Source organism: Drosophila persimilis, unplaced genomic scaffold, assembly GCF_003286085.1.
Source record: "Drosophila persimilis strain 14011-0111.01,24,50 unplaced genomic scaffold, DperRS2 tig00000663-arrow-arrow-pilon, whole genome shotgun sequence".
NCBI lineage: Eukaryota > Metazoa > Arthropoda > Insecta > Diptera > Drosophilidae > Drosophila > Drosophila persimilis.
Window position 1 is genome coordinate 1639359 of NW_020825331.1, and position 27730 is coordinate 1667088.

General features: G+C 45.8%; 1 protein-coding gene across 1 annotated transcript; it reads right to left on the reverse strand.

Annotated features, from left to right (window-relative positions):
• Positions 1-11453: 11453 nt before the first annotated feature.
• On the reverse strand, positions 11454-26484 carry LOC6603917. Its single transcript, XM_026991421.1, has 6 exons — positions 26085-26484; positions 14159-14457; positions 13716-13894; positions 12408-13386; positions 11711-12334; positions 11454-11633 (listed from the first exon to the last, which is right to left on the reverse strand). The coding sequence occupies exons 1-6, from the start codon at positions 26482-26484 to the stop codon at positions 11505-11507; spliced, it is 2610 nt and encodes an 869-aa protein (XP_026847222.1). The 3' UTR covers positions 11454-11504.
• Positions 26485-27730: the final 1246 nt, after the last annotated feature.

The window sequence follows — 27730 nt, forward strand, 5'->3', positions numbered from 1 at the left end:
GACCTACTCTCCCAGGACCGTGGGAATCCTGCCTGTCGACTGCCATCAAAATCTCGACTTCGGAAAGGAGGCCGATTTTTGGCAAATTTAATGATGTAACCATCATGATTTTTGGCAAATATCGTGACAAAATGGATGTCCCTTTTTCGGATGGCAGTCGACAGGCAGGACTCTCTTTACCATAAAAAGACATGCCACGCCTCGATCGGCTGCCGTATCACTGAGATATAGCGTGCCGGAAAACCACTATCTCAAAGATACAAATGCACATCCCAATCTTCGGAAGGCTATATCTCAAGCAAATAGGGCCAGATCGGTACAGGACCTACTCTCCCAGGACCGTGGGAATCCTGCCTGTCGACTACCATCAAAATCTCGACTTCGAAAAGGAGGCCGACTTTTGGCAAATTTAATGATGTAACCATCATGATTTTTGGCAAATATCGTGAAAAAATGGATGTCCCTTTTTCGGATGGCAGTCGACAGGCAGGACTCTCTTTACCATAAAAAGAGTTGCCACGCCCCGATCGGCTGCCGTATCACTGAAATATAGAAATGCGGAAAGATATGCAGAAAAACCAGTATCTCAAAGATATGCACATCCAAATCTTCGGAAGGCTATATCTCAAAGAAATAGGGGCAGATCGGTACAGGACCTACTCTCCCAGGACCGTGGGAATCCTGCCTGTCGACTGCCATCAAAATCTCGACTTCGGAAAGGAGGCCGATTTTTGGCAAATTTAATGATGTAACCATCATGATTTTTTGCGAAAATCGTGAATAAATGGATGTCCCTTTTTCGGATGGCAGTCGACAGGCAGGACTCTCTTTACCATAAAAAGAGTTGCCACGCCCCGATCGGCTGCCGTATCACTGAAATATAGAAATGCAGAAAGATATGCAGAAAAACCAGTATCTCAAAGATATGCACATCCAAATCTTCCGAAGGCTTTATCTCAAACAAATAGGGCCAGATCGGTACAGGAACTACTCTCCCAGGACCGTGGGAATCCTGCCTGTCGACTACCATCAAAATCTCGACTTCGGAAAGGAGGCCGATTTTTGGCAAATTTAATGATGTAACCATCATGATTTTTTGCGAAAATCGTGAATAAATGGATGTCCCTTTTTCGGATGGCAGTCGACAGGCAGGACTCTCTTTACCATAAAAAGAGTTGCCACGCCCCGATCGGCTGCCGTATCACTGAAATATAGAAATGCAGAAAGATATGCAGAAAAACCAGTATCTCAAAGATATGCACATCCAAATCTTCGGAAGGCTATATCTCAAAGAAATAGGGGCAGATCGGTACAGGACCTACTCTCCCAGGACCGTGGGAATCCTGCCTGTCGACTGCCATCAAAATCTCGACTTCGGAAAGGAGGCCGATTTTTGGCAAATTTAATGATGTAACCATCATGATTTTTTGCGAAAATCGTGACAAAATGGATGTCCCTTTTTCGGATGGCAGTCGACAGGCAGGACTCTCTTTACCATAAAAAGACATGCCACGCCTCGATCGGCTGCCGTATCACTGAGATATAGCGTGCCGGAAAACCACTATCTCAAAGATACAAATGCACATCCCAATCTTCGGAAGGCTATATCTCAAGCAAATAGGGCCAGATCGGTACAGGACCTACTCTCCCAGGACCGTGGGAATCCTGCCTGTCGACTGCCATCAAAATCTCGACTTCGGAAAGGAGGCCGATTTTTGGCAAATTTAATGATGTAACCATCATGATTTTTTGCGAAAATCGTGAATAAATGGATGTCCCTTTTTCGGATGGCAGTCGACAGGCAGGACTCTCTTTACCATAAAAAGAGTTGCCACGCCTCGATCGGCTGCCGTATCACTGAGATATAGCGTGCCGGAAAACCACTATCTCAAAGATACATATGCACATCCAAATCTTCGGAAGGCTATATCTCAAGCAAATAGGGCCAGATCGGTACAGGACCTACTCTCCCAGGACCGTGGGAATCCTGCCTGTCGACTGCCATCAAAATCTCGACTTCGGAAAGGAGGCCGATTTTTGGCAAATTTAATGATGTAACCATCATGATTTTTTGCGAAAATCGTGAATAAATGGATGTCCCTTTTTCGGATGGCAGTCGACAGGCAGGACTCTCTTTACCATAAAAAGACATGCCACGCCTCGATCGGCTGCCGTATCACTGAGATATAGCGTGCCGGAAAACCACTATCTCAAAGATACATATGCACATCCAAATCTTCGGAAGGCTATATCTCAAGCAAATAGGGCCAGATCGGTACAGGACCTACTCTCCCAGGACCGTGGGAATCCTGCCTGTCGACTGCCATCAAAATCTCGACTTCGGAAAGGAGGCCGATTTTTGGCAAATTTAATGATGTAACCATCATGATTTTTTGCGAAAATCGTGAATAAATGGATGTCCCTTTTTCGGATGGCAGTCGACAGGCAGGACTCTCTTTACCATAAAAAGAGTTGCCACGCCTCGATCGGCTGCCGTATCACTGAGATATAGCGTGCCGGAAAACCACTATCTCAAAGATACATATGCACATCCAAATCTTCGGAAGGCTATATCTCAAGCAAATAGGGCCAGATCGGTACAGGACCTACTCTCCCAGGACCGTGGGAATCCTGCCTGTCGACTGCCATCAAAATCTCGACTTCGGAAAGGAGGCCGATTTTTGGCAAATTTAATGATGTAACCATCATGATTTTTTGCGAAAATCGTGAATAAATGGATGTCCCTTTTTCGGATGGCAGTCGACAGGCAGGACTCTCTTTACCATAAAAAGACATGCCACGCCTCGATCGGCTGCCGTATCACTGAGATATAGCGTGCCGGAAAACCACTATCTCAAAGATACATATGCACATCCAAATCTTCGGAAGGCTATATCTCAAGCAAATAGGGCCAGATCGGTACAGGACCTACTCTCCCAGGACCGTGGGAATCCTGCCTGTCGACTGCCATCAAAATCTCGACTTCGGAAAGGAGGCCGATTTTTGGCAAATTTAATGATGTAACCATCATGATTTTTGGCAAATATCGTGACAAAATGGATGTCCCTTTTTCGGATGGCAGTCGACAGGCAGGACTCTCTTTACCATAAAAAGACATGCCACGCCTCGATCGGCTGCCGTATCACTGAGATATAGCGTGCCGGAAAACCACTATCTCAAAGATACAAATGCACATCCCAATCTTCGGAAGGCTATATCTCAAGCAAATAGGGCCAGATCGGTACAGGACCTACTCTCCCAGGACCGTGGGAATCCTGCCTGTCGACTACCATCAAAATCTCGACTTCGAAAAGGAGGCCGACTTTTGGCAAATTTAATGATGTAACCATCATGATTTTTGGCAAATATCGTGAAAAAATGGATGTCCCTTTTTCGGATGGCAGTCGACAGGCAGGACTCTCTTTACCATAAAAAGAGTTGCCACGCCCCGATCGGCTGCCGTATCACTGAAATATAGAAATGCGGAAAGATATGCAGAAAAACCAGTATCTCAAAGATATGCACATCCAAATCTTCGGAAGGCTATATCTCAAAGAAATAGGGGCAGATCGGTACAGGACCTACTCTCCCAGGACCGTGGGAATCCTGCCTGTCGACTGCCATCAAAATCTCGACTTCGGAAAGGAGGCCGATTTTTGGCAAATTTAATGATGTAACCATCATGATTTTTTGCGAAAATCGTGAATAAATGGATGTCCCTTTTTCGGATGGCAGTCGACAGGCAGGACTCTCTTTACCATAAAAAGAGTTGCCACGCCCCGATCGGCTGCCGTATCACTGAAATATAGAAATGCGGAAAGATATGCAGAAAAACCAGTATCTCAAAGATATGCACATCCAAATCTTCGGAAGGCTATATCTCAAAGAAATAGGGGCAGATCGGTACAGGACCTACTCTCCCAGGACCGTGGGAATCCTGCCTGTCGACTGCCATCAAAATCTCGACTTCGGAAAGGAGGCCGATTTTTGGCAAATTTAATGATGTAACCATCATGATTTTTTGCGAAAATCGTGACAAAATGGATGTCCCTTTTTCGGATGGCAGTCGACAGGCAGGACTCTCTTTACCATAAAAAGACATGCCACGCCTCGATCGGCTGCCGTATCACTGAGATATAGCGTGCCGGAAAACCACTATCTCAAAGATACAAATGCACATCCCAATCTTCGGAAGGCTATATCTCAAGCAAATAGGGCCAGATCGGTACAGGACCTACTCTCCCAGGACCGTGGGAATCCTGCCTGTCGACTGCCATCAAAATCTCGACTTCGGAAAGGAGGCCGATTTTTGGCAAATTTAATGATGTAACCATCATGATTTTTTGCGAAAATCGTGAATAAATGGATGTCCCTTTTTCGGATGGCAGTCGACAGGCAGGACTCTCTTTACCATAAAAAGACATGCCACGCCTCGATCGGCTGCCGTATCACTGAGATATAGCGTGCCGGAAAACCACTATCTCAAAGATACAAATGCACATCCCAATCTTCGGAAGGCTATATCTCAAGCAAATAGGGCCAGATCGGTACAGGACCTACTCTCCCAGGACCGTGGGAATCCTGCCTGTCGACTACCATCAAAATCTCGACTTCGAAAAGGAGGCCGATTTTTGGCAAATTTAATGATGTAACCATCATGATTTTTGGCAAATATCGTGACAAAATGGATGTCCCTTTTTCGGATGGCAGTCGACAGGCAGGACTCTCTTTACCATAAAAAGACATGCCACGCCTCGATCGGCTGCCGTATCACTGAGATATAGCGTGCCGGAAAACCACTATCTCAAAGATACAAATGCACATCCAAATCTTCGGAAGGCTATATCTCAAGCAAATAGGGCCAGATCGGTACAGGACCTACTCTCCCAGGACCGTGGGAATCCTGCCTGTCGACTGCCATCAAAATCTCGACTTCGGAAAGGAGGCCGATTTTTGGCAAATTTAATGATGTAACCATCATGATTTTTTGCGAAAATCGTGAATAAATGGATGTCCCTTTTTCGGATGGCAGTCGACAGGCAGGACTCTCTTTACCATAAAAAGACATGCCACGCCTCGATCGGCTGCCGTATCACTGAGATATAGCGTGCCGGAAAACCACTATCTCAAAGATACAAATGCACATCCCAATCTTCGGAAGGCTATATCTCAAGCAAATAGGGCCAGATCGGTACAGGACCTACTCTCCCAGGACCGTGGGAATCCTGCCTGTCGACTGCCATCAAAATCTCGACTTCGGAAAGGAGGCCGATTTTTGGCAAATTTAATGATGTAACCATCATGATTTTTGGCAAATATCGTGAAAAAATGGATGTCCCTTTTTCGGATGGCAGTCGACAGGCAGGACTCTCTTTACCATAAAAAGAGTTGCCACGCCCCGATCGGCTGCCGTATCACTGAAATATAGAAATGCGGAAAGATATGCAGAAAAACCAGTATCTCAAAGATATGCACATCCAAATCTTCGGAAGGCTATATCTCAAAGAAATAGGGGCAGATCGGTACAGGACCTACTCTCCCAGGACCGTGGGAATCCTGCCTGTCGACTGCCATCAAAATCTCGACTTCGGAAAGGAGGCCGATTTTTGGCAAATTTAATGATGTAACCATCATGATTTTTTGCGAAAATCGTGAATAAATGGATGTCCCTTTTTCGGATGGCAGTCGACAGGCAGGACTCTCTTTACCATAAAAAGACATGCCACGCCTCGATCGGCTGCCGTATCACTGAGATATAGCGTGCCGGAAAACCACTATCTCAAAGATACAAATGCACATCCCAATCTTCGGAAGGCTATATCTCAAGCAAATAGGGCCAGATCGGTACAGGACCTACTCTCCCAGGACCGTGGGAATCCTGCCTGTCGACTACCATCAAAATCTCGACTTCGAAAAGGAGGCCGATTTTTGGCAAATTTAATGATGTAACCATCATGATTTTTGGCAAATATCGTGAAAAAATGGATGTCCCTTTTTCGGATGGCAGTCGACAGGCAGGACTCTCTTTACCATAAAAAGAGTTGCCACGCCCCGATCGGCTGCCATATCACTGAAATATAGAAATGCAGAAAGATATGCAGAAAAACCAGTAACTCAAAGATATGCACATCCAAATCTTCGGAAGGCTATATCTCAAAGAAATAGGGGCAGATCGGTACAGGACCTACTCTCCCAGGACCGTGGGAATCCTGCCTGTCGACTGCCATCAAAATCTCGACTTCGGAAAGGAGGCCGATTTTTGGCAAATTTAATGATGTAACCATCATGATTTTTTGCGAAAATCGTGAATAAATGGATGTCCCTTTTTCGGATGGCAGTCGACAGGCAGGACTCTCTTTACCATAAAAAGACATGCCACGCCTCGATCGGCTGCCGTATCACTGAGATATAGCGTGCCGGAAAACCACTATCTCAAAGATACAAATGCACATCCCAATCTTCGGAAGGCTATATCTCAAGCAAATAGGGCCAGATCGGTACAGGACCTACTCTCCCAGGACCGTGGGAATCCTGCCTGTCGACTACCATCAAAATCTCGACTTCGAAAAGGAGGCCGATTTTTGGCAAATTTAATGATGTAACCATCATGATTTTTGGCAAATATCGTGACAAAATGGATGTCCCTTTTTCGGATGGCAGTCGACAGGCAGGACTCTCTTTACCATAAAAAGACATGCCACGCCTCGATCGGCTGCCGTATCACTGAGATATAGCGTGCCGGAAAACCACTATCTCAAAGATACAAATGCACATCCCAATCTTCGGAAGGCTATATCTCAAGCAAATAGGGCCAGATCGGTACAGGACCTACTCTCCCAGGACCGTGGGAATCCTGCCTGTCGACTACCATCAAAATCTCGACTTCGGAAAGGAGGCCGATTTTTGGCAAATTTAATGATGTAACCATCATGATTTTTGGCAAATATCGTGACAAAATGGATGTCCCTTTTTCGGATGGCAGTCGACAGGCAGGACTCTCTTTACCATAAAAAGACATGCCACGCCTCGATCGGCTGCCGTATCACTGAGATATAGCGTGCCGGAAAACCACTATCTCAAAGATACATATGCACATCCAAATCTTCGGAAGGCTATATCTCAAGCAAATAGGGCCAGATCGGTACAGGACCTACTCTCCCAGGACCGTGGGAATCCTGCCTGTCGACTGCCATCAAAATCTCGACTTCGGAAAGGAGGCCGATTTTTGGCAAATTTAATGATGTAACCATCATGATTTTTTGCGAAAATCGTGACAAAATGGATGTCCCTTTTTCGGATGGCAGTCGACAGGCAGGACTCTCTTGACCATAAAAAGACATGCCACGCCTCGATCGGCTGCCGTATCACTGAGATATAGAAATGCAGAAAGATATGCAGAAAAACCAGTATCTCAAAGATATGCACATCCAAATCTTCGGAAGGCTATATCTCAAACAAATAGTTGCAGATCGGTAGAGGACCTACTCTCCCAGGACCGTGGGAATCCTGCCTGTCGACTGCCATCAAAATCTCGACTTCGGAAAGGAGGCCGATTTTTGGCAAATTTAATGATGTAACCATCATGATTTTTGGCAAATATCGTGAAAAAATGGATGTCCCTTTTTCGGATGGCAGTCGACAGGCAGGACTCTCTTGACCATAAAAAGACATGCCACGCCTCGATCGGCTGCCGTATCACTGAGATATAGAAATGCAGAAAGATATGCAGAAAAACCAGTATCTCAAAGATATGCACATCCAAATCTTCGGAAGGCTATATCTCAAACAAATAGTTGCAGATCGGTAGAGGACCTACTCTCCCAGGACCGTGGGAATCCTGCCTGTCGACTGCCATCAAAATCTCGACTTCGGAAAGGAGGCCGATTTTTGGCAAATTTAATGATGTAACCATCATGATTTTTTGCGAAAATCGTGAATAAATGGATGTCCCTTTTTCGGATGGCAGTCGACAGGCAGGACTCTCTTGACCATAAAAAGACATGCCACGCCTCGATCGGCTGCCGTATCACTGAGATATAGCGTGCCGGAAAACCACTATCTCAAAGATACAAATGCACATCCCAATCTTCGGAAGGCTATATCTCAAGCAAATAGGGCCAGATCGGTACAGGACCTACTCTCCCAGGACCGTGGGAATCCTGCCTGTCGACTGCCATCAAAATCTCGACTTCGGAAAGGAGGCCGATTTTTGGCAAATTTAATGATGTAACCATCATGATTTTTTGCGAAAATCGTGAATAAATGGATGTCCCTTTTTCGGATGGCAGTCGACAGGCAGGACTCTCTTGACCATAAAAAGACATGCCACGCCTCGATCGGCTGCCGTATCACTGAGATATAGCGTGCCGGAAAACCACTATCTCAAAGATACAAATGCACATCCCAATCTTCGGAAGGCTATATCTCAAGCAAATAGGGCCAGATCGGTACAGGACCTACTCTCCCAGGACCGTGGGAATCCTGCCTGTCGACTGCCATCAAAATCTCGACTTCGGAAAGGAGGCCGATTTTTGGCAAATTTAATGATGTAACCATCATGATTTTTTGCGAAAATCGTGAATAAATGGATGTCCCTTTTTCGGATGGCAGTCGACAGGCAGGACTCTCTTTACCATAAAAAGAGTTGCCACGCCTCGATCGGCTGCCGTATCACTGAGATATAGCGTGCCGGAAAACCACTATCTCAAAGATACATATGCACATCCAAATCTTCGGAAGGCTATATCTCAAGCAAATAGGGCCAGATCGGTACAGGACCTACTCTCCCAGGACCGTGGGAATCCTGCCTGTCGACTGCCATCAAAATCTCGACTTCGAAAAGGAGGCCGATTTTTGGCAAATTTAATGATGTAACCATCATGATTTTTGGCAAATATCGTGAAAAAATGGATGTCCCTTTTTCGGATGGCAGTCGACAGGCAGGACTCTCTTTACCATAAAAAGACATGCCACGCCTCGATCGGCTGCCGTATCACTGAGATATAGCGTGCCGGAAAACCACTATCTCAAAGATACAAATGCACATCCCAATGTTCGGAAGGCTATATCTCATGCAAATAGGGCCAGATCGGTACAGGACCTACTCTCCCAGGACCGTGGGAATCCTGCCTGTCGACTACCATCAAAATCTCGACTTCGAAAAGGAGGCCGATTTTTGGCAAATTTAATGATGTAACCATCATGATTTTTGGCAAATATCGTGACAAAATGGATGTCCCTTTTTCGGATGGCAGTCGACAGGCAGGACTCTCTTTACCATAAAAAGACATGCCACGCCTCGATCGGCTGCCGTATCACTGAGATATAGCGTGCCGGAAAACCACTATCTCAAAGATACAAATGCACATCCCAATCTTCGGAAGGCTATATCTCAAGCAAATAGGGCCAGATCGGTACAGGACCTACTCTCCCAGGACCGTGGGAATCCTGCCTGTCGACTACCATCAAAATCTCGACTTCGGAAAGGAGGCCGATTTTTGGCAAATTTAATGATGTAACCATCATGATTTTTTGCGAAAATCGTGAATAAATGGATGTCCCTTTTTCGGATGGCAGTCGACAGGCAGGACTCTCTTGACCATAAAAAGACATGCCACGCCTCGATCGGCTGCCGTATCGCTGAGATATAGCGTGCCGGAAAACCACTATCTCAAAGATACATATGCACATCCAAATCTTCGGAAAGCTTTATCTCAAACAAATAGGGACAGATCGGTACATAACCTACTCTCCCAGGACCGTGGGAATCCTGCCTGTCGAATACCATCAAAATCTCGACTTCGGAAAGGAGGCCGATTTTTGGCAAATTTAATGATGTAACCATCATGATTTTTTGCACGGTCCTGGGAGAGTAGGTCCTCTACCGATCTGGCCCTATTTGTTTGAGATAAAGCCTTCCGAAGATTTGGATGTGCATATCTTTGAGATACTGGTTTTTCTGCATATCTTTCTGCATTTCTATATCTCAGTGATACGGCAGCCGATCGGGGCGTGGCATGTCTTTTCGTGATCGTGATTAAATTTGCCAAAAATGCCGTTTGACAGTCTGGATCCCCACGATTTTGGGAGTGCTGGTCCTTCGCCGATCTGGCCCTATTGGTCTGAGATATAGCCTTCCGAAGATTTGGATTTGCATATCCTTGAAATACTGGTTTATTCTATATGCTATATCTTGGCTAAAAGGCTGCCGGTCTGGGCGTGGCAATTTTTTTCGTGTTCAATTTGTTCAATTTTTTCGTGGACAATTTGCAATATAAATCCGACGTCAAATACCCGAAAATAACAAATTTAAATTCTGGGTACCAGGCAAACAGAAATTAGCAGAAAGCAACTGTGCAACAAGAAATGTAGCACTCGCTAAAGTTGCCTGCTGCAGAGATCTTTTCGCCTGGTACCTCGGTCTAAAATTTTCTCTTTTTCGGCTTCTACTAATTCACTTACGCGTCTAGAAGCGTATGATGGGGTGAAGACGCGGCGTTAGCCGAATGCCAGAGCCGAAGACCCTGGGAACTAATACAGAAAGTTCGCTGTACCAAGTTGTACATCTATGTACATATATAGTGAATGCTTAGTGGAAGGACCATTAGCATTGTATGAATAAGGTAAAGTTTTATTTTCAATGAAAGGATATTACTAGGAAATGGTTGAAACCATTAACTACGTTTATTTTTTTGTGGTTTTTTTTAAGCTAAGTTGGTTTTTTCTGCTGAAAAGTTGCCCGCACTTTCTACACCTGGTTATTGCCAGGGGTGGACAATGTGAGAGGGCCCAGCAGTAGCGTACTCTTGCTGGTAGATGGCGCCAACGAATTAATGTAAAGAGCCATGTAGAAATAAGTGCATAGCATACTCTTGGGCTTATCTATATAATTTCTATTAGAAACCGAGCGGAAACTTGTATTTGGTAGCAGTTTTTATTTAAAGATTTATATATAACAGTATATAGCATAGAGTACATATATATACAACATGATTTTATAAAATTAGGTACTATAGTTTCATATAATTATTACTATTAAGTACTATGTATGTATTACTCATCGTCGCGCACAAAGTTTCCAAACCATTGGAATAAATTAAAGGACTAAAATGTACACATTATGAAAACAAAAACAGTATGAGAAATAATAGAAGAGATTTTTTCGTGGAAATCTTTCAATGGAATGGTAGAGAAACGAAGGAGTCAGGGATACATGGAGTATACGTAGATACATATATATTTATGTTTATGTAGAGAAAACGATCTGAACTAGAGTCGTGTACGAGTATGTGTATGAAACGATGCTATAAATATGTGGGCATTGCTTGATTAAGTTCGAATGAGTTTTTGGGTGGGGGGGAGATACGAGTAAGAACGAGGACAAGAACAAGGACGAGCAATAGATAACATGATAACATGGATTGTGTATGTATAGTAACGCATAAATAATCGGGTATGGGTTTTGGGATGGTTTTTGGGGTATGGTTTAGGTGTAGGTTTGGTCTTTAGGCGAGACGTTTCTTTCGACTAGGTGACAAGATTTTCAGCATTGTGACAACGGGCGCCTCGAAGGACATCGAGACGACGAACGACAGGAAGTAGGAGGCGACCGTCAGACCGAAGAACATGACGACCTACAGAGAAACGTATAGATAGATTAGATCGAGATTCGAGGCTCCACACTTAAGTATTCATTCATTCAATAGCTTACCATCAGATCCCCGCCCAAATGCAGTGGCGCATCCGAGTTGAGCGCCATCGAGCGTATGACAATGGGATGGACCAGGTAGGCGCAGTAGGTGACCCGCGAGAAGGGATAGAGGCAGGGCGCCGACAGCAGGGAGTTGATATAGCCCCCGTAGCCCGTGGAGCAGGCGATCGTGATCCAGGCCAGGGACAGCGCCCAGGCCGAGTGGCTCAGCGAGCTGTAAGCGGCGGCCGTGAACTGCGACAGATCGGTCTGGTACAGCCCGAAGATGAGCACGAAGAGATTGAGCATGGCCAGGGCCCAGGCGGTGGCCACCGTAAGCTTTGGCAGCCGGATCTTGCAGTTGGTGCGGAACAGGATCCAGCCGACGGCCATGCCGATCAGATATGGCCCCAGACGGGTCCAGGGCTTGTCGTAGATCTTGTCGAACAGAGCCAGGGGATCGTCGGTGTTCGGGCGATGGTTGTTGGTGAACGCGATCACAGCGGTCGTGATCCACGACAGCACCAGGAACACCAACGTTGTAATGGCCGATAGCTTGAAGTGCCGCACGCCTACGATCAGGATGATGGCGCCGATCATGTAGAACTGTGTGTCATTCGCCAGATACCAGCTCCAGAGCATGCACTACAAGGGGACAAATGGACAATGAACAATGGTATTAGAGATTATTTAGACAGGATCTGTTGCAAGTACTTACCATCTCGTCGACGGGGAACAGGGTGTTGATGTACAGTATGTTGCGCCACCAGTAGTCGGGGCAGGTGATGTGATCCATGGTTGGGGGATCGAAGATCGAGTATGCGGCCAGATACTTCATGGTTACCTGGACCACGCCTAGCACAAACAGATAGGGGGCGGTAAGCCGCATGAAGCGATAGGCGACCAATCCGAAGAAATGGGCCGTTCCGGCCGTGAACTCATTGGCGCCCTTGCTCAGCTTGTTCAGCTTTCCCTTGGCATTGGTGCGGAAGTAGATGTAGGAGATGAGGAAGCCACTGATGAAGAAGAACGTGTCCACGCTGAAGGGGCCGTTGGTGATGGCCTGGAAGAAGAAGTTCTGCTCCACCTCCTTGCGCATCTCCATATTGTCGGAGTACTTGAAGACCACGATGCAGGTGTGCCCGAGGATCACCCAGGCCATGCTGAAGGCACGCAGGCCATGGATGCAGGGTATCGTGTCGGCGCCCACATTGCGATCGCAGATCGCATTGAAGTTCGTGATCGCCGAGAAGGAAAGCAGCAGCTCCGAGTAGATGCTGAGCTTCTCCGGCTCGTGCAGATGCCCCTCCAGATGCTCATCCGAGGTGCTGTTGTTGCTCCTGCTCCCATGATGATCGTCCTCATGCTCGTGCTCGTGCCCGTGGTGATCGTGGTGCCCATTGCCACTGTCGTTGTCATTGCCCGTCAACGGCGGCGGCAGATTCAGGACCAACTGGTCCAACTGCTTCAGGGAACTGGACTGGGACGTGTGCGTCGACGCGTGCTTCAGGGGATCATCGTGCGCCGTCATGGTGTCGCTGTAGTCGGAGGAGGCACAGCCGATGCCCGAGCTCGTCTCGCTGTTGTTCATCATCTCCTTGTCCTGGCGACGCAGCGCCTCCTTGAGGCGCCTCCTCAGGTAGATCTCGTACAGGGTGCCGCAGCAGATCAGGCCCATTACAATGCCCGACACGACGCTAGAGAGGAAAAGGAAAACACGGTTCGATTACTCCTCGCTAATTGTCGCAGCAAACAGACGGAGGCGTGCCCCGAAGAGTTTCGCTTTTTATGAAAACTATCTCTCTATTGGGGGGGGGGAAGGAAGGGGAGAGTTGCCAACCGATTTCACACTACGAGTAGTATCTCACAATGCTAATGGCAAACAAAACGCAAACACATAAAAGACAGAGACGAATCCAAATCTCCGAATCTCTCTGTTTGGGCAATTGGTTAGAGCAGCCGGCGATGATTTTTGAAAGTGAATTTGATTTGGCTTGGATTTGGAATTGGAATTTTGGCCACTTACATCAGCAGGCAGAAGGTCTTGTCCGCCCAAATGTTGAACTCCTTGTCGGTGGGCACACGGATGTCCAGGACGCGCAGGTCCCGCGTCGGCAGCTCCACGCGGGCATGGCTGCTCATCTCGTGGACGTCGGGAATGGAGCAGCTCGAGGGCAGACACATGCCCACGTAAATGGTGCGCACCTGGGGATTGGGGGCGATAGAGAAGAAGTTTAGGTAACTGGAACATACATTTAGGGGACGGATTGAGGGATAGTTCTATAGATTTCGAACGGGTCTGGGATGGATTTCGGATTCCTTTCGATGGCTAACAGGATAGATGACACATTGTATGAGCCGCCAAAGAAATACAGCCAAGCATTTACGAAACAGTGAAATGATGGTCTTTCCACAGATGCATTCAGCTGCCATCGAGCAGCCCCTAAATGATGGACATGTAGCACTTACCACTTCTGTGGGCAGCGTCTCGTTTAGCTGCATCTTGATCACATAGAAGCCGGGCTCAAAGGGCGGCGGGGCATTGTAGACGGTGTTGTAGGCCTGGGTATGGGCCGCAGCGAAGGGCAGGCCACTGTTTCGGTTCGGGAGAGCGGCGTCCTCCGAGGCGGAGCTGTTGTCCTTGCCGTTGGCGGCGGTGGCAACCATTGTCCGGCCATCGTCAATGGCATCGCAAAGGGCCAACGAACCCATCCAATAGTTGTTGCCATAGAAGAAACCGGATGTATAATGGCCGGAAGCATCGTCCACTGCAAGCCACAAAAAGTCAAGTTAACTAAAGTTAAGTAAAGGCGATGATAAGCAAAGAGAAGGGCATCAGGAATTGCTAAACCCCCCCGACCATTCATTGGGCCTCAGTGTGTGTGAGTGTGTCTGTGAATGTGGCGCATAAAAAGCTGGAATTATGTAATGCAGTGAAGCCGTCAAGCTGCCAACGCCATCATCATCGCGTATAAGTGACTGCCCCGACGCCAATGCCCATACCCTACCATAAAAGTACCGATTTACCAAAGTCTAGCCTCCTTTAGTCCACTCTAGAGCTGTGATCTTATTCTGATTTATCTTTTTTTGGGAGAAACCGATCAGCCTTATTGGCCGGACTGTAGCGGAGTCGGTGGCTGCAGTTTCGGGGCCCACTATCCGAGTAGTCTCCTTTTTGCCACTCGCCACTGACTCATTTGCAGTGGCTCTCGGAACCAGTCGCCCTCAGAGACTGAGACCTGAGACTGGGACAACCTGTTTTTCTGTGGCCAATGGGATGCTGGAAGTCATGCAACGAATCTTACGGCTATGGAGGAAAATGTGTCTCCATTACATGGACAGGGTCTCGTTGTTTACACTTCAGCTTCCACTGCCAATTCCCCTGGAGGAAGGAGAAGCCTTGAGGCCAAAACAGGAATTGTGCGAATATCTAAGACATTCATTCGTACATGTATGGTTATATAAAGCATGGCCATGGCCATGGGGTGGATTGAGTAGCTCCCCAGCTTCATGTGACAATGGATGTGCTGAAATTGCTAGTGTTAATCGAAAAGATGTGCCAAAATAAAACAATTAACTGGTCCTCCAACACACTTTCAACACTTCACCACACTTTACAACACTGTTCAGCTCTCTCTACCTCTCTTTCTCTGTCTGTCTGACCATCCATCATATCTGTGTGTCGGCTCTTTGTGTAATGTTTAAACATGTTTTCAATTTAATTTAGCGATTGAGGTCATTTGATTTGTTTGGTCTTTTGCTGTCCGCAGTAGGCATTTCATCACATATACATATACCTCATACATATACATATATATATACATATATATATATATATTTATATATATCTTTATCTATATAAGATAAGTACACAGATATCTGTATACGCGCTCGTATCGTACCACTTCTTCTCTTGGGGTTGTGTTCAATTGAACGTGTCATTCAAGCGTTTAACGCTTTTTCGGTAAATGGAAGCTGAAGCCCGCAGTCGAACAAGATCAACAGATGGGACAGGCAGGCAGACAGACAGACAATGAGCTTATCAAGGTGACAGACAGACAGACGGACAGACAGACAGACAGACAGACAGACAGACAGACGGACAGACCAACAACCGAACATGACAATGCTCGATTTGCCGGAGAGTCGTCACCCAATCTCCGGCTGCATGTTTCCGATGAACTTGGCTTTGGCTACCGAAAAAACCGAAAACTACAAAACAGATTTATATCGTGTATTCTTGTCAACGGGAAGGGAAGGTCGTTCAATGCCACCAATTTACGAGTAGGTGCAGTATATGGGTCGGAATCGGGGATTAGGCATTGCAGAAGAAACTAAACTCCAGATATTGGACTGTATGGCCAACCCAATGTTCCACTAAATACTATAGATACCCTGCAGTGCCCTTCCTCGTCTCGTGTATTTTTCACAGAGAATTCCATTGAAATCCAAGATCACATTTGTGCACTTGAACATGTACACACAAAAAAAATATATATTTGCAAGAAGATTAAGATACGAGTACGGGTGGGTGAGGGCATGTACTCGTCATTTCTGAAGGTAAGGACAAAGGCAGCCACAAAGCATAGAAGCATAGAGCGGGTTAAACAAATGTGTTAACACACTATAAAACCGATTGCACTCGACCATAATTAGGGAGGGGCCCAGTCCGCAGGCACCAGTCCCCAGTCCCCAGGCATCAGCCGTCAGCCATCAGGCAGTTGAATGAGTGACAAAGCTGTTGAAATCCATTTGATTGATGAAACGATTGTATAAATATAATGGCAATAAATAGTAGGGGGTGGCGGCGGTGCCGGCGACGGCAAATAGTTTGTTATTATTGTACATCCAATATAATTTTTCCTTTGTTTGACTCTTTGATACATATACATTTTTTTTTTGTGTTGATAAACCTTTCGGACTCTCATTGCGAAATGGCAAACAAAATCAAAGACCGAAAATCGAAAATAAATCAAATAAGACATAAAAATAGCTGCAGAAATGGTCTGCCAGCCCGCCTACGCGTCTCAACTGCTAACTGTTCAATTAAGGGGCTAAAAATATTAAATAAATTAAATACTTATTATAGGACCTGCGTCAGAAGAGCCCCCCACTGCACTGCAATCCATAAAAATGTTGTTTATACCTGGGACTTCGTGGGGTAGGTTGTATCTGGGGGAGTGTACGCAGCAGACAGTAAACAGTAGACAGTAACTATTATATGGTTTTCGATCTTTCTGATAGACTTATGTCATAATCTACATATCTGTAGCTGAAAATCTTTTTATATAAGACTCTTGCAGTCAGAGTTCCTATAATGAACAACTCATTCTTGGTCTTTAATATTTTTACGATCCACCCAAACTTGTTTTGGTTGTGTAATTGATAATTTGAAGACAGCCGTAATGTACGGGTATCTTCCAGTCGAATCATCGATTCAGCTAATTTCAGTTTGTTTTTCCTTTTTTCACTGTGCAAAATGTTTACATATGTAGCTTTTGTTTTTTTTGCGTTCTGGGAGTGGTTCAACGCGTTATCTATTTAGTAAGTGTGAATTCTAAAAAAAACCATGGGAGGCAAAGAGGCTAGAGCTATTACAGCTGGTGCATGATGTATGCTCAGGCTGCTCTTGAAACAAACGATAATTAAACGCATAACTCGGATTCCCCATGCCCATACTCATGCTCACGATCTTGTTTGCTGAAACAGCTCGTAAATCTCTCAGTACAACATTAATAACAGGCGTAAATATTGGCACAGTAAATCAATCGACTGCTGTGTTGCCCGCGAAGTTTCATACAAGGTCCCAGGCCCCAGGTATGGCTCTTGGTATCTCTCTGGTCAAACGATCAGTTCAAAGGCCACACAATTACCGCAAAATGTTAGCACATTTCCTTATTGAATTTGTACATCATCTTCATTTTCTTTGGGGTATTGCTTGGATTGTTTCTTTTCTGCTGCTCCCCTTCGTCTTAATGTTTGTTATGGTCATTAGAACCCGGAGATGGACAAACTGACAGACGGATCTAATGTTGGAGACATTAGAGGCGTGTGTTGTGGATTTAAGACTCTAGCAAACAATTCCCCCCCCCCCACATATAACACGCAAAGTCTTTGAACTTGAAAGAAGCCCATCTATCCGCCCATCTGAGGGGTAACAGGCATCAAATGTTCTAAGCGATCTCTCATAACCCTGAGAATCGCTAATTTATTCTCTGTGGTATTTGTGACACATGTGCTGTTGAAGAGATGATGCGATCCCATGGGTGTGGTCCCTTCACACGACAGGATAGGATCAAGCAAAAAGAGATTTCGATTAACACCTGAAACATTCAAAAACCAATCTATTAACTGATGAGTTGAAGACAAAGATTTTCTTAGTTCTTTATATAGGAGCCAAACTCAAAGGATCCTTTTTGAAGTGATCCAATCGCCCATACTTTTATATCCATACTTTTATTGTGAACTTTTCTCATGCTAACGATCTACTTAGTACCATTTAGCGATCAGTAGTTCCGAATAACCAGAACATCGTAGATCAATTCAGAAAAATGAAATAATTGCGGCAGACTTTGAAGATCATCCCTACATTACACGATCATAACATTGTAGCTAATTTCTATGGATCATTGATCTTTGGAGAATCGATGTAGCCAGGTATCCATATTTAATTGATGCTAAACACTTCTTAAGCTTTTGAGCACTGGATTTCTTTTCTGATCATTTTTTAGGAGATCATCACTTCCTTGATAATTTCCTTTACGAATTATTTGTACGATTACTCGTACTATTATTTCTCGTCATGATATCACAGTCGATCAACGCTTATGGGCTCGCTGACATTCTCCGTCGTTATTTCAGCCATAATTCATAATTACTTTTTTATTTTTTTGTTGTCTGTATATTTGTCTCTCTGTCTGTGCAAGTGCCAGTGCGAGTGCGAGTACTTATTCGCTTTGTGGCGGCGCAGTGTAATAATTACATTCGGCATTGCCTAATTGAGTCGCATAATGCTCGTAAAAACGCGACTCGTTTGGCAATTTTATGCTCGAAGATGCGCAAAACAGATCGTCGAGCAACGATAGACAGCCTCCTGCTCCGCATGGATGGTGGTATTCCCAATGACTTCCTGACTGTCAAGACTTTGTACCTGGTCTGGTAGTTGGCAGTTGGTAGTTGGCAGTTGGTATTCAGGTCTCGTCGGACGGGGACCTGGAAACACCTTGGCTCACACTCTCTCCCTCTTTCTCTGGGTTTTCAATGTCAATGTTGGGGGTTCAAGATGTAGCATGGTGGGTGTCTATCAAGAGCCCACCTTCGATTGGCGTTGCCTTTGGGGCTTTCGACGCCAACACCCAGACACCAGACACCAGACAACAGACGAGACAGAGAGTGAGAGTGGAGTGGCAGTGGCAGTGGCAGTTGGTTCGTGTCTTTGGCTGTTTCTTTTCATTTGTTTTTTATGCTTATCGGGGGGGGGAGGGGTCTTGGGGTTTTTCTCTTTCTTGTATGTCTTTGGGTCTATCTGTATCTTTTCAAGCGAGATTCGGCACAAGGTCAGCTGCATCTTCAGTTTTGGGTTTGGTTTCGTGACTAACTGGTATTTCTCGGTACCTCGGAGCCTCGGTCCCTGCCTGGAGAGACATCGGACTCTTGGTCACTGACACGTGGCATGGCCGTCGCGTCGGTCAGTCGGTTGCTTTTGCGTAATGAGAGATCGGCCCATCGATGGTCTATTTTCTGCACATTTCTTTTGCGAGGGGAAACCAGTTTGTTGTGGTTCGGTGGACCGGTGGATCGGTGGCTATGGCTACTCTTTCGTCTTCAGGGCTGCAGCAGGGCAGACTGTGAATCACATATGGATATTATCGAGTCGAGAGTCATTGCCGAAACGATTACTTTGAGTAATACCAAATATTTGTTGAATAATTAGCCCGAAATATGGACAGTCATGATGCATCGACCGATTGGCCTTCCGCTACGTATACGGCGGAATATCTAATTAGCCCAATAGACATGTGTCTGGCTATTTTCTTTTCGCAGAAAATTCCCTTATCCCTTTCAAGATGGAACACTCTTCCATTGCGTTTCTGTCTGTCTGTCTATCTGCCTGTCCGTCGATTGCATAAGGGACTACAAAATTCGATCCTAATTCGTTATAATGAATCGACACGACCACCCCCAAAATGCAATTATGGTCAATAACCCCAAATTTGAGAGCTCATGCAAATTGTGGCTCTGGTCGTTTCATAACCGATTTGATTCGATTCGTTTTGATTCACTCGGAATGAATGCCAGGCACGTCGCGAATGCCAGAGACGATCGTTGCTTTGGGGCCGACTTTTACCTAACGGAAAGAGCCGCTGTCTCCAGCACCAGTCCCAGTCCCAGTGCCAGCCCCAGTCCCAGTGTCAAATGCAAATAGGGCCAAGATGTTAATGAGTGTATATCAATATCGGTTATGGCACAGAGACCCATCCGCAATCGATCGATCTTCGAATCTGGTTCAGGAATGACGACGAGCAGGGCGTGTGTGTGTGTGTGAGTGTGTGTGAGTGTGTATGGACCTTCGGGGAAAAATGCAACTTGAGCTTCGCTTGCCACTGGCCATAGAAATCGCTTTATTAGCAAAGCCCCAGAGCCAAGACCGAGTGTCGCATTAAACTTGAAATCCAAATGGATTTGGCAAACATATGCACATATCGTACCCCTCCCTGAATGATGGAGCAGTATTCGCGATCTGCGATCTGCGATCGACGATCAACGAAATAGAGGAATTACGCGCGACAATCGATGACAAAACGATTGTCTGCTAAGTCTAATCTCCGTCTAATTATCATCTGTAGCGAGCTGTAAGTGAGAGATGCAAGTGTTTCGACGGGTTGTCGGCTGCTCGGTTGGTTGATGGTTGCCTAATTGTGGAATTTAGGCGTTGGCCGCTCGTCAAATGGTCAAATGGATTTCGTGTTAACTGCCTTAGACGGTTAGGTTGAAATGAGCTCAAGAGCAAAGTTTAACTTGAATTTAATCTTTGGCTGTGCCTTCGAATGATAGTCGTCTGGCCACCTGGAGGTTGAGGACTTTGGCACTCTGGCATAAATGGGAGATCATTCCCCTAAATGAACTCTTACTTATCCGAAATTCTGGGAGTATTATTATGTGATGCGAGGTTTGGTTAGCTCCTATTCTCCTCATGGGTTGTTTTTGTCACTTCTCAATGATGCCTTAATTTTTCGGCAATGTTGTGTTTCTCTCTTTTTGTTGTATATTGTATCTTTTGAATGGTATGCCATTATTTCAATGAATGATCTTTCAATGATCATTGAATCAATAAAAATGTTCTTCGATGATCAAGAGTCGCTCAAGTGGGGCTCCAGTGGCTGGATCTAATATCTCGAGTGTTCTCTAGCCAACCAGTTCTTAGCCATAGCTGTCGCCTGGTGAAATATTTGTCCTAGACCTTTAACGTCTCTGGCAGTTGGCTGCTGGTCAATTGCATTGCGCTTCGGCTGACAGTCGGACCGTCGCTTGACTGGCTTTTAATTACGCACAATTACCAGAAACGAGTTTGTTGCCCAAGTCATTCGTTTTGGTGGCCAATAAAACAACGCGTAAGCGTTCGCGTTCGCACTTGCCGCCTCGCGGAGGGGAAATCTCCACCGCAAAGTCGGTCAGAGTTGAAAGTATTTTACATACGAATTGTCGAAGTGGTAATAACGATTCAGTTACCAGTTGCGGCCAGCAGTGGCCAGCAGCAGCCTGCATTTGGGCCGTTGGCCCGCCCCGGCCGCCCGAGTTGTCTTGGCCATAATTGTTCGCTGCTGGAGCTGTCGTTGTCGTTTTTGCCGAGCTGCCACAAACAAAAACAGCAGACAACAACAACAAAACTGCAAGACATTGCAACAATCAAATTAAAGTTACATTACATAAGGGGCTAGGCTTTGATGTTGTACGACGACGACTACGACGACGCTATTGTGTCTGACCAGAAGAGATACCAAGAGACACAAACAGAGGGAGCGAGAGAGAGGGGGAGAAGTCTGGAGCGAGCGCGGGAGAGAGACTTGTTTGTCTTAACTAGGGATGGGAGCCGGCTGAGTTTTTGAGGCAGGCACATCCCAGGAACATTTGTCACGGGCACACGTTGCTCAACATTAAGATACCTGAGAGTCGTTTTCTTTACACGTATGCGGCATGGGGAATATTGGAAACAATCTTGATTCAGTGTGATATCATAGAATGCTGCAAACAACATCTAATAGCTCAAACGCTATAGTCTCTGAGATCTAGGTTTCAAACAGGTATAATAAACATGCACATGGTACAAACATTATGGGGCATGTAGCATCTAGCATCTATCCCCTAGTACTCTAGACGTGTATATTGTTTGCCAAAATCGGCATTGATAGAGAAATTTAGAGACTTAAGCGCTCAAACTGAGCCTTTTTGCAAGGGAAGTCTCGTTTACTGGCAAAAACTGGCACGAAATGCAGCTTTGAGGCACGACGAAGCCATGCCCATCTCTAGGCTGTTGTAAATGTTGCTGCTGTTGAGGCGACTCGGGGTTTTTTTGTTTTTCTTGTGCAATTTCGGGGTCCACTTCTTCTTCACCGCTTCGATAAGCCATATATTTACATCCACAGCAAAGGCAAAGCAAAAGCAAAGGCAAGAAATATTTTGTAGATGGGAAAGCCGTAGAAATTATGTTGCGTGACGTTTCAATTCGCACAAAGACTGTAATTGGGTCTGTTACCTCGTCTCCAAGCTCCAGTCTCCAGTCCCCACTCTCCCCTTTCGCCTCTGCAAAGTCCCAGTCCCGAACAAAAGTCGGCTAAGTATATTGGCCTAAAAATTAAACAAAAGCCGTTGTGTGTTGCATTGTGACCAACTAATGACCAGAAAACAGGCTGCCAAATCGCAGCCGAAATGGAACCAATGCCTCGAACCTCGATCAATTGTCAGTTTTTTAACATTTGGCTTCGTTTTTTGGCACAATCACCTGTCGCACCTCCTCCTCTGTGCCGGTCTGTGCCGGTCTGTGCCGCTCTTTACCGCTCTGGGGAAACAGGTGAAATGCAACACGAGGTCAATTTGGGATTTGGTAATTTTTACAGCCAACAGAAATAATAATAATATGTAATAACTAAAAGCAACAATCGAAACAACGGAAAACAGACAAGCAGCCAAACAGACACAAAGAAAAAGCAAATACGTTGCAATTTATAATTTTTCTTTTCCTGGAATATTTGCAAATCAAAAAAGAGCAACAACAAATGAGATACAAATTGTGAAAGCTTTTTTTTGAGGAAGTTTGCAGATCGCACGATGGCGATGCTCCGGGTTGATGAAGTCTTGTGCCAATATTTGCACTTCCTCTTAGACTTTTGCCGAACCCGGCCGGGGTTCGTCCGGTGTTTGCCCCTTGCCACACGGCAAACGAACCGCGAAAGAAACGGCAAATGGCATCACAAATTAGACAAACGCCAAAGAAGTCACCGCAAACAAAAATTGAACTTCAACTCCAGAAAGGGCGTTCGTCTATTTTTGTTTTGGTGAAGTTCCAAGAACGGGACCCGGAAAGATCATTAATTATGAATATTTATGTTGCGATTCGATAATACTCTTATGACATTCTGTGCACTCATATTTCTGCATGCTAATAACCAGGAATTTTCCTCATTTTTGCATAGTTTTCTTAAGGAGATGTGCACTTATAAGTTTCGTTTCCAAAACCCCAAACAATCGCAGAATCGTAGCGGAATGCAGCCTTCCACTTGACACCATCATCGGCCTGGCGTTCTTCTGTCATGGGCCGTGCATTTTCAACCTTCAACTTAGCCAAAGTCTTTCATCTGGCAATCGGGTTTTAGCAAATCGGGCAGAAAATCATCGAAGCGTAGCTGCCAGCAGGCAAAATGCAGGCAAAAAACACATGTACGCACACACACACACAGAAAAAAGTGGCGGCTAACTGCAGCAAAATGCTAACACGGCCACAATTTATTAGCCATTGATCTTGGCCATCGGTCGCCTTGTGCACCAGATACTGCGATAGACCGCAGCAAACCAGTGGCTGGAAATGATGTCCGAAGCGTTTAAATACCAATTTCCAACCAGTTAAAAGAGCCCCAAGAGCTCCAAAGACCTGACGACATATGGATTCAGAGTCCGGTTTATGTTTCGGTTTCGTTTTCGTTTGCGGCGGCGGCCAACAGGAAAAACTGTGCTGGTGGCCCTGGTGCTGGCGGTGGTGGCGCTCATGTAATAATGCTTACATGAAGACATTGACATAGATGCCGCCGAAAGCCACCTCCCCAGCTCCCCCACAGACATTTCCAACAGAGAAGCAAGACAGCAGCCACTTTTCACTTGAGCGAAAGTGAAGTGAAGCGAAATGTATAAACTGTGGAAATACAGAGGAGGATATCGGGGCAATATTGCACTGGGAAGTGAGCCTAAATGGTAGAGAAGAATAGGGAAAATCTGGGGTTATGAAAGGGGTAAGGAAAGAAACTGCTTCTATGATAATATCTGATATTGATAATAGATGGCCGAAGGGTGCATAAGATGTATCGATACTTTTCAGGGATTCACCCCAAAAAGTCAACAATGCCATGGATTCAACTTTTCAGCTTTTTCCACTATTTTCCCCGGGGTGCGATTCAATCGCAGTCTTTCTTTCTCTCTCTGAACTGCTGAACTTGAACTGAATCGGTGGATCGAGGGAAAAGGCCTCGTAAAAGATCGCTTGCAGCGATTACTTACGATTACGATTACTCGTACGATTACGATTACGATTACGATTATGCTCACTTTCCGGGCCCATGGTGCAACGCTTTTTGGTCGTAATAAAAAAAAGAAACTTTGAAAGAAACCCAAACACTTTTATTTTTTTCTCGGTGTGTGTTTTTCTCTCTCCCTCTCCCGCTCTTTCTCTTTTTTCTTTATTTTTTTTCTTCATGGATTCGTCTTTGCACCAGCATTTTTTTCGTGTTAATTGATTACATAACCAGCGCAACAGACACACACACACATACACCTCACATACGGCACTCTCGGATAGGCTCTGGGACAGTGAGTGAGTCTGTGAGTGAGTGAGTGGCTTAGTGGGCAACGACGTACGTACATACGTCAGTTGGTCAGTGGGGTTTCGGTCTCAGGTTGCTGGAATCGATAGGATTGGGGCTGGACGGCGGTGGTGGCTGCGGCTGCGCAACCAAAAAGAAAAGTCCAATATAAATAAAACGAGTCGCACCACATTTATTCATAATTTCTGCCTGCCTGCTCCGCTCCGCTCTGGTCCGTTCCGATCCGATCCGATCCGCCGTTGTGTTTACTTTGGTTAGCTTTCGACAGTAAAAAAGAACTGCACACAGCTGCTCCCAGCTGATCCGACAATCTGCAAGCAGTGCAATGCAAGCAGTGCATTTTTACCATTTAACCGTTATTCAATAAAAATCGCCACAGACATAATTGGTGGAAAAACAAAAAGAAGGAAAACCAATTTGCCCAAAATTTAGCGTAGAAAAATTAACTGGAAAATCAAAGTCGAAAAAATCGACTGCACTAGCCAAAAATTTGATTGAGTTGTTGCTTCTGGCTGCTGCTGCTGCCACTGCAGCAAGACCGGGGCAAGAACTAATTGCGACCTTGGCGATCGGGTATCGCGATCGTATCGTATCGTACGAGTATCGTGCACTTATGTAGATTGTGTGCTTCTGGGCGAGTTCGTCTATTTGCGATCAGAGCATGCGCCACGCCACGCCACGCCACGCCTCGCCACAACAAGTCGCCACCGATCTGCAAAGCTGCGATCCGGCGATCGGCGAATGGCACGTTTAATGTGCGAACGTGGGCCGCGGGCAGAGACATACGGTAGAAGAGATCGAATGCATCGAATGAGTCGCGCCACAACAGATACTTTACCAACAATAATCTTAAGCCGAAACCATTCCGACGGTGAGGAAACTGCGATATGATATGATGGGAATAAGTGTGAAATTCATTAAAAACCTTCCCAAAAAAACTAGATATTCGAAGTATTCGAATTATAACCACCTGGTTCTTGGTCTATGATCGTTCTGCTATAGTTCCTAAGCTAATGTCATCGATTGATATCTGATCTTTAGCGGAAATTCTCTAATGTTTGGAAATTTGCTTGATATGAAGCAAGGAAGATTAGATTTCATTCTGACCTGCTACCTGATAACACTCGCAGACTTGGAGTAATTTGTTAAGTGAGGGATATTCCTTGCCTAATAATGGAATTTTAAGGTATGCTTAAGCTACGATTTTGAAATCTTTAAATGATCCCAGCTAAACGAGATATGGGTTATAATTTAAAGTGATCTATGTAGAAGGATCCTCCTAGAGAACTTATTAGAATTGGACTTACTTTTGACGGCCCACATCTTGGAGTCGGTGAGGCCGCTCAGATAGTTTCGCATGTCCCTGCTGCAGTTGGAGCCGAGGGCGCCGGAGGCCTCCAGGCTGCTCCACTGATCCGCCAGCAGAGTCAGATCGAACACGTTGAGGGCATCGCGCAGACGGCGGGCGTGTGCCAGATCGATGGCGGATGGCAGCGGTGGTTCGTTGGTGGTGGGGAGGGGGGGAGCGAGGCCCGGGTGCAGGCTCAGGTTAATCACGTTGTGCTGGTCGCCGGTGATGTTGTGCCTCACAGAGGAGGAGGAGGACTGCTTGCCCTCGTCCTTGTCGATGGCCGCCTGGGGGGTGGCCAGGAGCGAAAGCAGCATCGCCAGCACTAGCATCGTCTGCTGGTGACCCATCATTACCATTCGGGTGAAGATGGTATGATGGTGGATGGTGTGTCGGTGTCTGTGGGTCTGGGTGTGTGTGAGTGGCCCACAAATTGATCGGGCACGTTCCTGCGACGTCTCTGCGCTCAACGGCCTGCCTCACTTTCACTCAGAAAATACACTCACAGAAAAAAAGAATATGCAAACACCACAAAAAAAGTATCCAATGTCGGTTCGGGCTGGTGCTAAATGAAATATTTACATATATATTGTAAATGATCTTTCTTCTTATATCATTTTCACCAGAAACAAAAACAAAATGCAACGACAAAAAAATTGATAGCCCACGAAACTCCTTTCTTCTTTTGTTTTCTATTTTCCAGTGTAGCTTTTGGGGGCTCTGGGAACTTCCTCTTTGTGTTTGTTTTTTTGTATTTTGCTTTGATTTATTTTTTTAACTTTTTTGGCACTTTTACTTTTGTTTTGTGTCGTTTCGGGCAGGCTGGGCAGGGGGTTGGGGCACACACGCGCTGGGCTCGAGATTTTTTGGGGAGATTTTTGGAAGATTTTTGGGAACTGCGACAAGCGACGACCGCCTGGATTGAACGCACGTCTACGAATCGCGACTGCGCGTCTTGAGCAGCTGTAAAAATATGTGAAAAATTTAAAAAACGCAGCCCCAAAAAAGTAGGCGTCGCAGCAGTAGTGGCAGCAGCCGCAGCAGCCGCAGCAGCAGCAGCAGCAGCCAAGGCAGCGACGCGTGAGAGCCCCCCAAAAAGATCTCAAACTCAAACTCAAGCTCAAGCTCTCCCCAGCCCAGCTTTGAGCTTGAAAGCGCAAGTGAGCGCCCGAGTGCCAACGATGTACCGTTAGCGGTAGGCCAACGAAAGTGCCGCCGAAAGAAATGAGAGAGAGAGAGAGAGAGAGAGCCACAAATGCTGCGGAGCTTGAGAGAGCGACAGCGCGCGAGAGAGAGAGAGCTTGGAAGAGCTGTCTCGTACGAAAAGCAAAAGCCCTGCGTCATCGGCTATGTTGTAATCGCGTTGTATTTATGTATGTTGCACGTGCATGTTTGCATGTGTGCATGTGTGTGTGCCAGTGTGTGAGTGTTGCAAAAGTGGCCGCAAAAATGAAATTAGCCATTGATATTTGAATATGGTCAAAAGCGGGATGGATGCAATCGACTAGTGAGTGAGTGGATGGATGGATGGATGGATGGATGGACAGCCGAATGCCTTCGAAGTGGGTCAAATGAGTGCACTCACATGTAAATGAAGTGAATAAG